Source organism: Rattus norvegicus, chromosome 2 (assembly GCF_036323735.1).
Source record: "Rattus norvegicus strain BN/NHsdMcwi chromosome 2, GRCr8, whole genome shotgun sequence".
Lineage (NCBI taxonomy): Eukaryota > Metazoa > Chordata > Mammalia > Rodentia > Muridae > Rattus > Rattus norvegicus.
In genome coordinates, this window is record NC_086020.1 from 37,300,267 (window position 1) to 37,318,124 (window position 17,858).

The 17,858-nt window shown below is 37.5% G+C and overlaps 1 protein-coding gene across 13 annotated transcripts in view; it reads left to right on the plus strand.

Moving 5' to 3' along the window:
* Positions 1 to 17,858, plus strand: part of Adamts6 (ADAM metallopeptidase with thrombospondin type 1 motif, 6) — a 211,818-nt gene that overhangs the window by 145,007 nt on the left and 48,953 nt on the right. For 12 of the 13 annotated variants that reach the window (XR_005500311.2, XM_039102547.2, XM_039102548.2 and 9 more), the window contains 3 exons: positions 8,437 to 8,570; positions 10,219 to 10,342; positions 11,178 to 11,258. Coding sequence is in view for 12 of the 13 variants with exons in the window: in XM_039102547.2 (XP_038958475.1) it covers positions 8,437 to 8,570; positions 10,219 to 10,342; positions 11,178 to 11,258 (339 nt within the window). In the remaining variant the exon portion in view is untranslated. Of the gene's footprint in view, positions 1 to 8,436; positions 8,576 to 10,218; positions 10,343 to 11,177; positions 11,259 to 17,858 lie in introns of those variants that run through there. The other variant, XM_039102553.2, reaches the window with a different exon arrangement.

Below are 17,858 nucleotides of genomic sequence, written 5' to 3' on the forward strand. Positions count from 1 at the left end.
CATGAGAACATAGTAAAAGTTCTGAGATAGATTTTACTTTTTGGGAGATTTACCCAGGAGCCACATTGTTAGGACATAATACAGTGCTGCCTTTCATTTTTTTTTAAGAACCTCTAGGCTTTCCATTACAGCTGTACCACTTACATTCCTGGCAAGGATGTATAAGGACTCCCTTTTCTCAAAATTCTTGTCCCCTCTTATAGTGTGGCTTTTAACCAAGTAGTTGTGAGGTAATATCTCACTGCGGTTTTGGCTAGCATTTCTCTAGTGAGGAGAGGGGGACACACTTTTCCAAGTACCTATATGCAGCTCTTCTTGGGGGAAAATGAATATTTAAGACAATTGTCTATTTCTTAACTGGGATATTTCTTGTTTTTACTAAATTTTCTTGTTCTTTTTATATTTGGGGTATTGACCCTTACTGCACATATGCTGTACAAATATGTTTTAGCATTCCATAGATTATCTTCATTTGCAGGGTTGCTTTCTGGGTTTTTAAAGGGTTTTAATTTTGTACAGCCCCAGTGTTTACTTTGGCATCTATTGCCTATGCCATAGGTGTCATTTCCAAAAACCCATTGCAAAATCCATGTCATGGAATGTTTTCCCTGTTCTCTCCTGGTTGTTTTATAGCTTTGGCTCTTATGTGTAAGTCTTTAATTCATCTTGGACAACTTCGTGTGTGGAGTCTGATAAGACTATGATTTCATTTTTTTTCCATGGGAACTTCTGGTTTTCTTTACACGACCTACTTGAGATTATCCTTATGTATCCTTGGCAGATTTGTTGAGGATCACTTGCTCTGTATGCATGGCTTTATTTCACCAAGCTCTGTTATGTTTCATTGTTACACTGCCTGTGTTAGAAATTACCACACTACTCTGATTTCTAGAGTTCTAAAATACAATGTGCAATCAGCAAGTGTGATACTGCCAGCTAAATTCCTTTTCTTATTTTTAATTTTATGTGTTTTTTTTACTTATTCACTTTACATCCCGCTCAACTGCCGCCCTCCCAGTCACCCCCTCCCACAATCCTTCCTCCATCCCCTTCTCTGAGTGAGTGTGTCTCCCCTGGGTATCCCCTAACCCTGACACTTCAAGTCTCTGTGAGGCTAGGTGCCTCTCCCACTGAGGCCAGACAAGGCAGCCCAGCTAGTAGACCATATCCCACAGACAGGCAGCAGCTTTTGGGAGAGCCCTCATTCCAATTGTTCAGGACCGATATGGTGGGTCCACATATGCTACATCTGAGCAGGGAGGCCTAGGTCCAGCCCGTGTGATCTTTGGTTGTTGGTTCAGAGTCGGAGAGCCCCAAGGGCCCAGGTTAGTTGACGCTGTTAGTACTGTGAAGTTCCTAGTCCCTTCAGGGGCCCGCAGTCCTTTCCTATTACTCCTTCCTCCTGTTCTTCCATAAGCGTCCCCAGGCTCTGTCCACTGTGTGGCTGTGGGTGTCTGCACTGTCTGAGTCAGCTGCCGGGTGGAGCCTCTCAGAGGACAGCTTCCTCCTGGTTGCAAGCGTAGCAGAGGATCATAATAGCATTAGGAATTGGTGCTTGCTATGAGATGGGGCTCAGGTTGGGCAGGTCAGTGTTTGGCTGCTTCCTCCGTCTCTGCTGCCTCCTCCGTGCCTACATTACTTTTTTTTTTCTTTTTTTCGGAGCTGGGGACCGAACCCAGGGCCTTGTGGTTGCTAGGCAAGCGCTCTACCTCTGAGCCAAATCCCCAACCCCCCGTGCCTACATTACTTATAGACAGGATAAGTTTGCTCAAGATTTCTGAGACTGTTCCGTGTCCTTTGTGTTCTGTAAGAATTCTGGCAATTTTTTGTTTCTTTGTTTTTCCTATTGTTTCTAACAGGACTTTTGTGCAGTCTTCAGGGTTCTCTAATAAGGTTTTTTACTTTCAATTAGGATGCCTTTTACTCCTTTTTTTCCCCCTGGCCTATACTTTCAGTGGTGTGTTCACTAGCAGGGATGAGAATGAAAGGCAACTTCTTTTCTCCTATAGGTTAGGACAGGCCTTGGACTTTTCTCACTTGTGTAGTATGTTAGCTATGGGTTTTTCATGATGGCCTTTAATGTGTTAAAATGCATTCCTTCTGTTCCTAATTTAGAATTTTCTTAACGAAAAGTTGGTTGAAGTTTTGTCATTTTTTTCTGTATTTATTTGGATGATCATTTAATTTCTCGTCCTTTGCTTTTTAATAGTAGTGTGGTAGATTTACTGATTTGTATTCTTGGCCCAAACTTTTATCCCTAGTGTAAGTCCTATTTAATCATGGTGGCCAGAAAAAGAGGCTAGACAGTATTCTGATCTTAAGTTTGTTCATGTTTGTTTATATCCTAACATATACTTTAAGGCTATTTTGCATGGATTTGAGAAGATGTTTTTTAATATAGTCAAGTGGAGGATACTGTGTCTGTTGTGACCATTTTGCCTACAAAAGTTTTTGCTTTATGGGTTTCATGAAATATTTTATTAGTAAAATTGATTAATAAAATGGATTACATGAAATATTTTACTATTACTATAATATATTTAAGCTAACAATAATCTAAATTTAGTCACATAAAAAATTTACACATTTTAACTCTTGACTTCTGTTTATAACACCACATTTTGCAACATTTTAATGTGTGTGTGTGGGGGGGTGTTTAAGTTTTCTTTTTGTGGTGACAAAGTACTCAATGAGAGCAATTAGGGAGAGGCTTTCCTTTGTCTTCCAGGCTGAGGAAAGCATGAGGGCAGACCATGTGACAGCTGCCCATACCTCATTCTGTCCTCAGAAAGCAGAGAGCTGTGTTATAGTCACTGTTCTGTAGCTGTGAAGAGACACCATGACTCTTATAGACAGAAGCATTTAAATGGGGCTTACTGAACAGTTTCAAAGGTTTAGTCCATTATCACCATAGTGGGGAACATGGCAGTGTGCCAACAGGCAGGTACTGGGACAGTAACTGAGAGCTACATCTTGATCCATAGGCAGGGAGAAATAGTGAGAGACTGAGCCTGGCATGAACTTCTGAAACCTCAAAGCCTATCCCTAGTGACACACTTCCTTCAACAAGGCTACACCTCCTAGTCCTTCTAACGCTATCAGAGTTCCAGTCTGGTGACTAAGCAGTCAAGCATATGAGCCTGAGGAGGCCATTCTTTTTAAAACCACAGTGAGAGAGATGAATGTTGGTGCTCAACTAGCTTTTATCTGTTTCTTTTTTCTGACACTTTAGCCCATTGGATGGTGCCGTCCATATTCAGGTTGGGTCTCCCCTGCTGTTAAACTTTTCTATTAATACTTTTATAGACAACCCAAGAGGCATAATTCCATGATGATTCTAGTCCAGCAGGATAAGCAGTGGAGATTGCCATCTCCACTCACAATGCCTATTAACACATACGATACCGATGTCTTAGAATACTCTTGCCTCCTAGTGATTATGCCAGGGTCATGGTTGGTTACTTGCTGCCATAGTGGCATTCCTATTACTCTGAGTTCACTTGTATATTTAACCTTTACCAGTACTTGTATACTTTGATGCTACTAGTTAGCATATATTTATTTCATTTCTGAAGCACTCCCTTGGCTTTTTTTTTCATAATTTGTCTTATGATTATGAAGTCCCTCCACTCTTACTCACTTAGAAAGTCAATATGCTTACATTTCTGAAGAGGTTTATCAGATAAAATGTACATAGTAGCAATGTTTTTCCTTTCAACAGTTTGAATCTGTCACCTTGCTTTCATTGTAGCTGTGTGTAGAAATCCGTGAAGAGACCTGTGGAGTTTCCTTGTCCTCTATAATCCTCTCTTATCTGGTTGTTTTCAGCATTTTTTTCTTTAATTTTTTTGGTAGCTTTTTTTGTTTCTATGGGATTGTTGATTTAGTTCAATTCCTCACATATCCAAAGCCCAAATATATATATATTAAATCCTTGGTTGCAACCTGTTAAAGAACTTTGCTTCATACAACTGAATGCCCATCTCTTTCCCCAAATTTGGGGAGTTTTCAGTCATTATTTCTTTAAATAAACTTTCATCCTCATTTTTTTTTCTTTTTCAAGAGGCCCATAGTTGTGAATTTTTTGATGAATTCTCATAAATCCTGTAGACGTTTTTTATTCTTACTTCTTTATTTTTCCCAAGTGGCCTTATTCAGAGTCCAGAGAGTCTTCCTTTACTTCACTGAATTAACTTATTGTTTTCATTTACACTTTTCACTTTACATATTATATATTACATATTTACATATTATATTTTTCAGGTCCAAGATTTCTATTATATGTGTATAACTTTATTGAACTCATTTTGCTCTTATATTACTCTTCTGATTCCACTTAGTTGTTTATCTAATCTCTAGCTTCCTTTGTTAAATTATTCATAAATCTCCATTTTTTGAAGTTGCTTACTAGATTATTATTGTGTTCTTTTAGTGGTGTCATATTTTTTGATTTTTTTATTATTCGTGAAATCTTTTTGTTGCTATCTTCATGACTGAAGTCTCTACTGATTGACTGCTAGACAGCTAATATCTTCACCACGCACCTCAGCTAGGTGCTGACTGTAAATGTGTTAGCTGCAAACTACTTGTTATTTCTTACAAAGGATTATTAGATTGTGTACCTTCTCTGGCTCCATAAGCCAGTCCAGGTACTGAGAGACTCCTATTTGTATCCCCTCAGGTAATGGCCCTAAAATGCTCAAATTGTGTGCTTCCTTTTATTCAAAGTTGTCTGTGTCTGTGGGATTTGCATCTGCTGTTTGTGGAATCACATTTAGATTGCTGGCCTTGGGAAGTAGGGAGGAGGCTTGTTGAGTTTTAGAAGTGCCCATGGCCATTTGTAAAAAGGTCTATAGAGGAAATATCTCAAGTAATTCATAGGTGCAATTTCTAAGAGAATCAACTAAAAACCTTCTTAAAGTTGTCTGTTTTGTGTTTCAAAGATGTGTACACGTGTTTTCATTTTGCCTTTAATTCTATGAATTTTTAAATTTTCTTTCTTATTTTCTTAGATGACTCACTGATGGATGTATTTATGCTATCTAATTTTTCTTGATATTTATATTTAGTTTTATTCTACTATGATCTGATAAAATGGAAGAAATTATATGGTTTTTGTTTTGCTTTTACTTTATGCCCTAAGATATGATCCAATTTAGAGAAAGTCTGGGTGAAATATTTTGTAGATATGTTGTAAGTTCATTTGATAAATTTAACTTTCAAGTTTCTTTGCTGAACTTTTGGGTTGTCCAGTTGATCTATTGATGTCACTCAATTAGTACTGTATTTGGATTTAACTATCCCTTCAGCATGAAGTTTATGAAATTGAGTACATTGTAAACATTGGTACATAAATGTTTAGTGCTTATAACTTTATAGTTTTTATAGCAGTTGGATGTGTTTTTCCCCTTAACAGAAATAGATAGTACTCTTTGTACCGCTGGAGTGTGCCTCCCAAGATGTACACACGATCACCTGCACCTGTGCTTCCGCTTGCTTGGCTTACTGTTTGTGTCTTTGCCAGTGAGAGGGATTCTTTTTACTTTACTTTATGTTTCTGAGACAGGGTCTCACTACGTAGCTCTTAGAACTCACCGTGTACACCAGACTGGCCTCAAACTCAGAGATCCCACCTGCCTCTGCACTGCACTGGGATTAAGTTATGCACCACGAAGTCTGGCTTGCTTCTTTTTTATTGTTTGATAATTTCACAATGCATATGCATAAAATGCATTTTGACCAAACCCAACAATATCCACCTCATTTATCTTCCCCTTCAATTTTACCCATTATCAGCCTCATCACCATTTTTCCCTCCCACCTTCATCTTTTTTGTTGTTGTTGTTTTTTGCTTTTTATCTTATTTTTTAACCCACTGGGTCTAGGTAGTGCTGCAGGCTGTAGAATATACCAGGGCAGTTTGTAATGGGGCCCAGTTAGCAGTTGCAGGCAGTAAGTCCAATCAGATCATTGTTGCCTACTCTCATAATAGTCCTATTGCATCAGCAAGCATATCTTGACAGGCCAGTCATTATTGTGGCTTGTAGGGGTCATGCCTAGGAGGAACTTTTATTTTTCTTCCCTGGTAGCATGCAAAGCACTTTTTGAACAAAAGCAGGTCAGTAGAAATGAAGCCTCTGGGTCAGTACTAACTTGATTTCTCCCTGCTCTGTGACTCAACTGTGTGGTATTTTCAGCAATCAAATCTTGCCATCAAATTCTATAGGGTAACCAAGAACAATAGCAATAGCCTATAATACTTTCTGGAAGCTCTATGGGGCCCCGTTGAACAACAACTGGAAAATAAGTAGCCTATTCCTTGCCTAGCATTGGGCTTTTTCATTGTTAGCCTTTAGTGTGTGGGAAAGACAGACATTGTCTTCTCAATATAGTGTAACTCCTCTAAATTCCTTGTGTATGTGAATCTGCGTGTGTTTCAGGAAGCTTTTCATTAATAGGCTTCTCTATGGCATTTTCAATCAATCAAGGTTCGCCATTCCTCTCTGTACTCATTCCTCTGCCCTGCCCTTTGACCTTCCTTCCCATTTAACCCTTCCTGCATTCTGTCTCTCAGAGGACATTTTTATAGACAACAAAAAAATTAGATCTTATCTTTTAATCCAGTATGCTAATCTTCATATTTTAATTGAAGAATAAGATTATTATTGGGGGGATTAGTAATTCCTATAATTTTGTTGACTTTTTTTCAGACTGGATTTGATTATTGGGGCTGTTTTTTTCATTCCCTATTTGTATTGGGAATTTGCTGGTTTACTTTGTGTGTTACACAGTTGACTTTTTCCTAGTTGTCCTTTGTTAATCTACTTCTCAAGTGAAATTTATGTTTTACTAATGATTACAACAATCTTTCTTCCAAACATAATGTTTCTTTGAATATTTTCTGCAATGCTGATTTGGTGATAAATTTCTTAGTTTTTTTTTTCTTGCTTATCTTGAAATACATTTATTTCACAGTTGATTTTAAAAGATAACTTGCTAGACTTAATAGTTAATAGCAGAGCTTGAAATTTTCCTGAATTTCAGGGTTTCTGCTGCAATGTTTGAGAGTGTATATTTGGGTGCTTTTGCCTTGGCAATTGAGTTGGCATTTCTTTCTTACCATATTTAATAGTTTATTCAATATTTTTAGCATGTTGATTATAATGTGTTGTGGAAAGACTCTTCTCTGCTCATGCATATTTAGTGTTCCAAGTGACTGTGGATCTTGAACGTTCATTTCTTTCCCCAGATCTGAAGAAATTTTAGATATAATTTTATTGAATAGATTTTCTGTAACTTAAACTTTTATCTTGGCTTCTCAACCACATATATTCTTAGGCTTAGTCCCTTAATCATGTGCCACAGTCATCAGATAATGTACACATCCATTTCTTTATTTCTTGAGGTTGAAGATAGTATATAGTATATACTATAAAATCATGCCATACATACATTGCTATGATTTTTGTTTGTTTTTTCCACATCAGACCTAAAAATACTCATGTCTGGTCCATCAAGATAGCTCAGCTACCAAATAACCTGAATTTGCTCCCTAGGACCCACATGGTGAAGGAATGACACTCATGACTTGTTCTCTGACCTATAAATACACACTCTATGGCACATGTGTGCATACTCACACATACATACATGTGCGTACACCCACAAATATATTGCTATTTACTTATAGATTTATATATTTTGTGTATACATAGATATATACTTGTATATAAATAGATAAATAAATAGATATGAGACACATATCTCCAAGACATTAAAATGGCCATTATTACATGGTTCTCATAGAAATACTATATATTGTTTCAACTACTAAAATCTAACGTTATATTTCACATTCATGTTCTTTTATTAATCTAATAAGAATTGCATAAAGTTAGTGCCATTGTTAATTTTATCATTGATTTGTTGACCTCATATGAAATTACTTCCCAGACCCTTGAACTATGAAGTTTTTATGGCTTGTACAAATTTGGTTTTTAAATTAGTGTGTATCCCTGCTTGACTGACACAGCAGAGTTTTTGTATGGGATTTAGCAGATCTATAACATAATTCTTATTTGTTCTAAAAGTTATTTTTCGTATCTCCTAGAATTTTATTTTTTTAGCTCATTTTTTAAAACATTACTCTTCTCATACTTTTGAAAAAACATTCAGTCCCGTCCACTGACTCCTCTGATCTAAGAGTATTGTGATGCATAGTGGATACACCTGAAGGCTTAGAGCACGAAGCAGCTCAGCAGGCCCTGCTTCATCTTGTGCATGCAATAAAAATAAACACAAAGTTTTTAAAAGGACTGAGTCTAAAGTGTGCACTCGGGGACAGTATGTACACGAATTGTAAATTTGATAAGAATAACATTCAATCATTCTTAGAAGAACCACTCCACTCTTTTCTCTTACGTTTTATTTGTCTAGGTGGGGTAAAACCTTGTGCATTAAACTGCCTGGCTGAAGGCTACAATTTCTACACGGAGCGAGCCCCTGCTGTGATAGATGGGACCCAGTGCAATGCGGACTCACTGGACATCTGTATCAACGGAGAGTGCAAGGTGGCTCGGGTTTTACTTCTCTCTGCTGGGGTCTTTGTCTTCTCGCAGATAGTAGCATGTGCTGGGTTCTATGTTCAGTTTTCTTAAAGCCACATTTTAGATAAATAGAATTACAGTAAAGAACAACAATATAGCACACATATATATACCTGCACTCACACGGATGGATGGATACACACACACACACACACACACACACACACACAAAGGCATGTACACACCAGAACGAACCATTCATATTTCAAAACCGTACAAAAATGATTTCTTCTGGAATTTTAGTTATATTTATAATTTCCAAGGATATATATTTTTGGTTTTTAATTTGTATTATTCCCCTGTTCTGTTTATAAACAAAATAATAGAAAATTAGGCACTAAGGATTTGACCCTTCTTCATGTGGCTACCATATGTTCTTATTGGAAGGCTTTATGTATTTCATATTGTAATGTTTTCTCAAACTGTGAAATAGCTGCGTTCCACCTACTTTATCTCCTTTTAAAAAATTATGATGGTTTTTATTACACAGTCAGTCTTATTAAAGCATTTACTTTAGCATTAGCCAGATGACTTGGAAAGGGTCAGGATCAAATCCATGGATCTTATCGTAATAAGAAAAGCCACAAAACCACTGTTCTCATAACTTGTTTTGCTTGTTTTACTTTGAAGAGAAGCACATTACTAAGTGACACAAACTGAGAAAGAAGAGATAAAAGCAGTGTTTTGCTTACCTTCATAACTTGCAAATATCTTTGGATTGCTTCTAGATCTGATGATCCAGTTTGTGTGTGTGTGTGTGTGTGTGTGTGTGTGTGTGTGTGTGTGTGTGTGTAAAGAGATTTGTGTATGTGTGTGTGAAAAGAGATTTGTGTTTATATTTATTTGTATAGTACTTTTCTGAAAGAAAATATATTTTATGACAGTTATTTAGATGACAAGATATAATTCTAGGTTTTATTTGGGGGGAAATTTCAGATGTATAAATTCAGGCATCAAAATATATCATATACATGTTAAAATCCATATTTTTGTAATTCAATACAACATTGAAAGATAGAATCTTAGTTTCTTAAATCGAATGCTTACATCTCCTTTTTTAATGCCAATTTGATTCCCAAACTTGAAACTCGTATTTGCTTTTTTAAAAAGCTTACTCTGGTGTGAACATTATAATTAGCAACTAGCACTAACAATGGGTTTGAAAAGGCCCTGGTTTAGGACGGGCAGACAGAACGTGACAGCCCCACAGAGGAGGAGGGACTCAGCAGGATTCTCTCATAGCGCTGTAGAAGACCATAAGTCGTTCTTTGTAGTCCTTAAATTGCTTCACTGGGGGGGGGGGGTAAAAGGAAGAATCTGTAACTAATAAATTCTAATTTTCTAATATTCTAAAGGATTAGAGCTTGATATCTATCAATGAAAGAGAAATATGAGTTAGAAACAGTTACATTTCTAGGAAATCATTTTTTTTGTAAGTTTAAGTATTTAGAAATGTTAGCTATACTTGAGAGAATGACATTAGATGGGAAAGTATTTCCTATTTTGATTTCCTTTACTGGAAATACAAGTAAATTACTAAGTTATATGTATTTGATTAGTTATGGTTTCAGGCATTTCCCTTTTTGACACGCTGACTATTCTCTATTTTCAGCACGTAGGTTGTGATAATATTTTGGGATCTGATGCTAGGGAAGATAGGTGCCGAGTCTGTGGTGGGGACGGAAGCACCTGTGATGCCATTGAAGGGTTCTTCAATGACTCATTGCCCAGAGGAGGTGAGTACAGAAAGACTCTTCCTCTGGTGGACTGCAGTACGAACGACTCTTGCTTTTCCTTTCCTCCCTACTGAACACTTCCTTGATGTAGGCCAGAAGTATCCTCTCCCCAGGCAGTGATCCTGTCAGTCTCTGACTGTTAAATGTAGCTTCATGAGGTTATCTTAATGTTATTTGAATTAGCCTTTTGGAGAGAACAAAACTGTTCAAGATTGAAAATAAGGTTTTAACCATGCTAGGCAAATATTCCTCCATTTGGGGCTCGACACTCCAGCCCTACACTTTTTGATAGGGTCCTACTTAAATTACCCCGTCTGGCTTTTAATTCCCAGACATGGGTGATTCTGGTTTCTCAGCCTCATTGGGTAGCTGTGGCTGTAAGTGAGTGATACTATCTCTTCCAACTTACCCTGCTTCTTCAAACTAGGACAACTCACAGAGCATTAGTGTGAGGAGAACGTGTTGAGAAGAGAAATGTGAACCGGTATTACACACTCTAAGACCATAAAATATATCGAGATGATTTTAGACAAAAAAAAATTAGGCATAGGCAGACAGGTCTCTATGAGTTCATGGCCATCTTGGTCTACATAGTGAGTTCTAGGCCACCCAAGGACTATATAGTCATACCCTATCTCAAGTCTCCCACCCCCGACTCCCAAATTAAACATTTTTTCCTCTAAAATGTCTTCATAGACACACTGGAGATTTGTCTTTACTTTGCAATTATGGAGGACAAAGTCGCGGGAGAAGCTGAACTAGCACTGCTGATATTCGATGCTAAGCGCCCATTTCCTAGTTAGCTGCTTATGGCTGGCGGTCTTCTGTATTCCAGGTTATTTGGAAGTGGTTCAGATACCAAGAGGCTCTGTTCACATTGAAGTAAGAGAAGTTTCCATGTCAAAAAATTACATTGGTAAGTTATTTTGCTAGATGTTTTAAAATTAGTGATGTGAAAGACATAATACTGAAAGATGTTGCAAGTGGCAGCCATACATATACAAAATACGAAGCGGAAAAATTAGAAGCTTACAGTTTACACATCACCGTGTTAATTATTTGATTTTAACCCAATATTATTGAAGTATAGCTTACATATAATAGAATACATGATAACTATACAGTTTGAATATTATTAATAATTATATAAATGCTACAACCAAGGTAGAAAACCCATCTATGATTCTAAACCTTATTCCCTTTTGTAGTTAAATTGCCTTCATTCTTCTTTGAAGTTTAATTCTGTAATTCTGTTAGTTTGGTCTCAGGCAAACACTGATCTGTTTTTAATTTTTTTCATATGTGTGTGGTGTGTATGTATGTGTGTGTGTATATATATATGCATGTTACAATAATAAATATAATTACAATTTTATATTATATAATATTATTCAATGATGATGGATATTTGAAACATTATAGTCTTTTACTATTGTAAGTAATACTTCTGTGTGTATGTATATTTGCATGTTGTATCTGTATGTCTTTGTGTCTGTGCCTGTGTGTCTGTGTGTCCCAGTGCATGGGCACATGTGTTTGTTCATGTGAAGACCAGAGGTAAACATTGGGTGTCTTGCTTCAGCAGCCTTTCACTTTATTGTTGAGATAGGATCTTTAACTGGGACGTGGGGGTTAGTCTAGACTGACTGGCTACTGAACCTGAGAAATCCATCTATTTCTTCCTCTCCAGAACGGGGCTTACAGGCACAGGGCACTGACCCTGACTTTTTAATGAGTGTCCTGAGGATCAACTTCAGGTCCTTATGCCTACTGCACACACTTTCCCAGCTAAACTATTTCCCCACCCCTTTGAAGTTTCTTTGAACAGTCATAAGCAAACTTTCTGTGAACATGTGTTTTTATTTCTCCTGGATAAATTCTTAGAAGGAACTGACCACATTTAACTTTTTAAGAAATTAAACGTTTTAATGTAACTTTTAACTTTTTAAGTAATTACCATGACAGTGGTAATGAATGCCTGAAATCCCAGCACTTGGGAGGCAGGGACAGAAGGATCAGGAATTCAAGGTCATCCTCAGCTGCATAGTAAGTTCCAGGCTACCTGGGTTACAAGAGACCCTAGAGAAAGAAAGAAAAGAGGAACAGAGACAGAGTGACAGAGAGGGACAGACAGACAGACAGAGAGGGAAAGAGAGAGACTATAAAAGTGCAATCATTAGAGGAAAAAGAATGTTTGTTTATTAGAATATTAAAAGCAGAGTTACTATATGATCCAGCAATTCCACTTCTGGATATATATCTATATATCTATATATATATTCAAATATTCACCATCTCAAAGATATTACTACACTCCAAATTCATTACAGCATTATCCACAAAAGCCATTATATGCAAATAATCTAAGTGTGTGCCAAAGAATGAAAGAATAAGACAATTGTGTTATATTTATGTGAGGAATATTTGTCAGCCTTAAAAATAAAACAAAGAAAGAGAGCAACATGAGTTCAGGTCTCAGCACCTGTACTGGACAGCTAACTACTGCTTTAACTCCAGTTCCATGGGATCTGACACTTCTTCCTGAGTGGGATATTGCACTACATATACCGACACACACACACACACACACACACACACACACACACATACACCAACACACACACACATACACCAACACACACACACATACACCAACACACACACACATACACCAACACACACATACACATACACCAACACACACACACATACACCAACACACACATACACCAACACACACACAGACACACAAACACACACACATACACCAACACACACACACCCCAACACACACATACACCAACACACACACACAGACACACAAACACACACACATACATACATACACACACACATACACACACACACACACCAACACATACACACATAATAAAATATGAAAAATAAATAGGGCTATTTAAACAAGACCTGGCAAACCAACACAGACGGAAGAACTCATGCGGGCCTCACCCTTAGATGAAGAGCTACAAGTAATTAAAAGCTGCCCTAAGTGCTCAGCCCTAAGACAGATACATATAGGCAACACTAAACAGACTCCTCAGGTTGCATTGTGTGTGTGTGTATGTGTGTGTGTGCTTTTATCAAACAGTAATAATTAAATAAGAGGTCTTGAATTTGAAAGAGAGTGGGGGACATGAGAGGGGTTAGTGAAAAGAGGAGAAAAATATATTTTACTTTTAAAAGTTGAGAAAAAGGAAAATAAAGAAAGATAAAACAAGAAAGTCCTGCTATCTATGACAACATGAACAAAACGATAAAAGATATTTTTCAAAACGACATAAACCAGACAGAGACATAGATAGTACATGGCAACATTTATATGTACACTTTAAAAATATACATCTCCTAAAAACAGAATAGAAAAAAAAGTTGACTCCAGTAGGTCTTGATGGGAGAGTAATAATGGGTGGAAAGATGTCAGTCAACAAGTTTATACCTTCAGCTAAATAATAAATAAATTGTGCGGCTATATGTAATTAGAATGCGTTGCTATGTGACACTGTTCATGAGGAATTGTGAAGAAACATCTACTCACTGGAGATAGGGGAGTGAAGACAGACCGAGGCTGGACACTGCCACGGCAATGTTACTTGTAGACTTATAGATGAGGGGTTCCTTACCAAGCAGAGATGAGCGTTCCCAGGGACTGGGAACCTGGAGACACCGCACAGCCTGCAGGCAGCTCAGTGGGTTGAGCAGTGTGCTTTCCAGGTGGACCAGTTTGTATTTTTTCAAGGAAATCTGCTTTTTTGAGGCTACTTGGCGGGCCTCTGCTTCTTCCAGAGGGCTGGCCTTATCTTAGAGTCTTTTCACCATGGCTCACCTGAGGGTGACTCAGCAGTCTTTATGGCTTATGTGGCCTTGAGGAAATAGGACTACTCAGTTTCAGGGAATTCTGGAGAAATTACCGATTTAAGGAGCTTCTGAGAGCTCCCCTTAGAACACCTATTGTTTCACCTTCCTAGAAGGTTTTAACTTCAGGAAACTTCTATACAATTATACACTTGAAGTTTATTAACAGAACAGTCATCTTGCCACACACAAAATGCAACTAGATAAGTGGGCATTTTACAGTCTGTCAGGTCATCACATTGCAAAACATTAAATGCTTCAACTTTATGGTTTTTACCCCCAAATACCTAGGATAAAAACGAAATATATGGTTGTATTCTAAAGTGGTGCATGCTATTCAAAAGAGTTCTAGTTTTTGATATTATTGTCAATACTTGGTAACAGTCTTTAACTACATGGAAATAATTAGTTTTACTTTATTTTGTGAGGTCTCACTATGTAGCCCCGGCTGTTCTGGAACTTACTATGTAGATCAGACTGGCCTAGAACTTTGAGACTCATCTGTCTCTGCTTCTTAGGTGCTGAGATTCAAAGTGTGCAGCACCACACCAGTCTGGATACCTTCTTTTGTGAAGTGTCTAACAAACATTTTAGCTAATTTTATCTTTTGAGTTTGGATTTTTGTTTGTTTGTTTTGTTGTTGTTGTTGTTTGTTTTTGTTTTTGAGACCAGGCCTTGCTGTGTTTCCCAGGTTAATGTAAACATTGCTGTGTAGCCTAAGCTGGATAGAAATTATGATCCTCCCGTCTCACGTAAAAATGTGCTGGAAACTCTTATGGTTAGCATTCCTGTCCTATCTTAAAGGTGTGTGTATGGTTGTGAACATTCTCTTCAGTATTGAGAACAAGAAGTGGCAGCTGTAAGGGACTCTAGGCATACCTCAGAGTAGAATAGATGCCTATCCTGAGCAGAGCCCTCAGCTGAATCTCCAGCACCAAGAAGGAAAAATACTTTTCACTTTTACATGAAACCTAGAGCATTCCAGTTAGTTACTCTAGAATGTGCAGAGGAACGTTTAAATTCTTTCCCCGTGTGAACTTCTGCAACATCACATGGAAAAGCAGGTCACTCCTCTATTGGGTCACAGTGCCGCCTCTGTTAGATATCAGCCGAACATGCATGTACCTGTGGTCTATGCTCCTGACTTTGGTCCACGTGTCCGTCCTTTAAACAAAGCCATGGTGGATTGGATGGTGGAGACTTTCTGTCAGGACTGGAATTTCCAGGCATTACATCTTTAAATTTGTGTTTATTTTTTCAAATTAATTTTTGCTTTTCTACCTCAATTGTGTAGAATTAGTATCTTACATATATTTTAGCAGTACCTGTTACGTATACTTGTATGTTTATTTTAGCCTCCTTTAGGTTACTTTTGTTGATATTTTATTAGATGAGTTTTGTACATGTTTTCTGACAATCGTGTTCCTGATGTTTCGAGCAGTCAGTGGTAGGTTCAAGTCTAGGGTCTTATACATGCCAGGCAAGCCCATTTCTGTATTTCATGTTTTGCAATGACATTATAAATGGTGTCAGTTTTAAATTTTATTTTCCAACTTTAATTATCATTATGTAACTCAGGTTTTTTATTTTTAAAGATAATTTTTATTTTTAATTCTGTGTGTGTGTGTATGTGTGTGTGTGTATGCATGCACGTGTGTGTGCATGTGAGTTTGTGCATGTTGAATACAGGTGCCTGTGGCATCAGATTCTCTGAAGTTAGAGTTATGGAGAGAAGTGAGCCAATCTACATGGGTGCTAGGAACTGAACTTAGGTTCTCTATCAGAGTGACATTTGTCCTTAACTGAATCTTTTCAGCCCTCAACTAATTTCTTTTTTTACTTCCCTTATATTTTGAGACCTAGTTATAATTATTTGCTCATTTTTGTAGAGATTATAAATTTGTGGTTTGTGGCTTTTCTTTTTCTTTCATTCTTTTTTTTTAAATCATCAGGTCAACTTTGAACAAAGCCATTATTGTGCAGCTATTGAAAGATGTGTATGAATTTCTGTCCTTTTGTGATTTACAGCGTTGGTCTTAATCCTCATTTACCTTTGCCATTCTGGCATCAGTCATTCCCCGCCCCTTTCCAGCCCCTGTGTTGGGCTCACATCCTTTTCAGTGCAAAGCATTACTTTCATGTGTTTTGTTGGGAGGCCTCATGGTCATATAACTCCCAGAACCTGCTTTTATCATGAGTTGTTTCTTCATTCTCTCCACGTTATAAGATAGAGTTTTGCCAAGTACCACAATCTGTAATCTTCCCAAACTTGAAATGCATATTCCCAAGTCCTTCCTACTTCTAAAAGTTTCAGTTACAGCATCAGCTGTTTTAATAGACCTTCATTTATATGTAACTTGGTGTTTCTCTCTTGCTGTTTTCAATTCATTTTCACTGTTCTTTATCCTTAGTATATTTAACTATGGCGTGGTTTCTTTTCTGGAGCTATTTGGTGTTCTGCAATGCTCATATTCCTAGATGGATTTCTCTTTTCCTCAATTTGGAAAATATTTTGCTATGATTGTATTTAAAATGTTATTTATGTGTGAAATGTCGTTCTTCCCCTTCCATGTCACTAGTTCAAAGATTTGGTGTTCCATGGATCCCAGAGAGCGCCACGCATTCCATTCATACATTTTTTTTAGAAGTATCAATGTTGTTAATTGGATGTACTTGTTTCTCTACTTTGTCTTCAACTCCTGATAGCCTATTTTCCATTTGTTCTATTTATTGATGAAGCTTTTCTCTTAGCTCTTTTACTTTTTGATTGATTTTTATCTCTAACATCTCAATTAGGTTTTTCTTCTATATTTTAATTTTCATTTTTATATTGTATGTTGACTGCTTCATTCAACTATTTTCTCATTTGTTTCTTTAAACATGTGTATAATCATTCTTTGGGGATATTTTCGTCTGGAATTTTGTGTAGGTAGTTCTCCCTCGGGGCCATTATCTGGGATTGGTACTTTCTGGAAGAGGCTCGTTGTCTTTATTTGTCATATTACTCGTGTTCTTGTGTTGTGAATTGCATATGAGGCCTTAGATTTAGGGAGTTTAGTTGGGTGGTTGGTTGGTATTGGTTACCTTAAGGGGACTATATTGTAGTGTGGTCGAGATGTCATTTCTCTTCTTGATCCCTAGTCCTCTCCTAGGATTTAACTACTGACTGACAGAGTGGGCACTCCCTAGGAATAAACTCCCTTCTTGCTGGTTTCTGTCTGGCTTCTCTCGTGTTCCTGTCCTGGTTCCTAGCAAACAGTCTTGCTCCTAGTCTTTCCCCATCATCTCTGTTTCTGAGAACTACACTGGATTAGTGTCTCAGTTTTACTCTGCCTATTCCAGATCTAGCTCTGGCTTGATTCCAGGGAATGGAAGAAGGTTCCCACCTTTTAGAATAAATTTCTAGAACACTTCTCATGCTGTGCTGAGTAAGGATTTTGTGAATTGGTGCTTGATGTTCCTTCTGTGTATCAGCTAAGTGCCACATGAAGTTCACTTATAGACACAATTAGACTGCTTCCTCAGACATAGCTGAGTTCCCTGGCTTTGCTAGGTGACATGTGGTCTTTGCTTGCATAATGGGTCAGTGTAGGCAACCCAGTAGACGTGGAGCAGCTGCAAGTCCAGCATATCTCTAACCTAA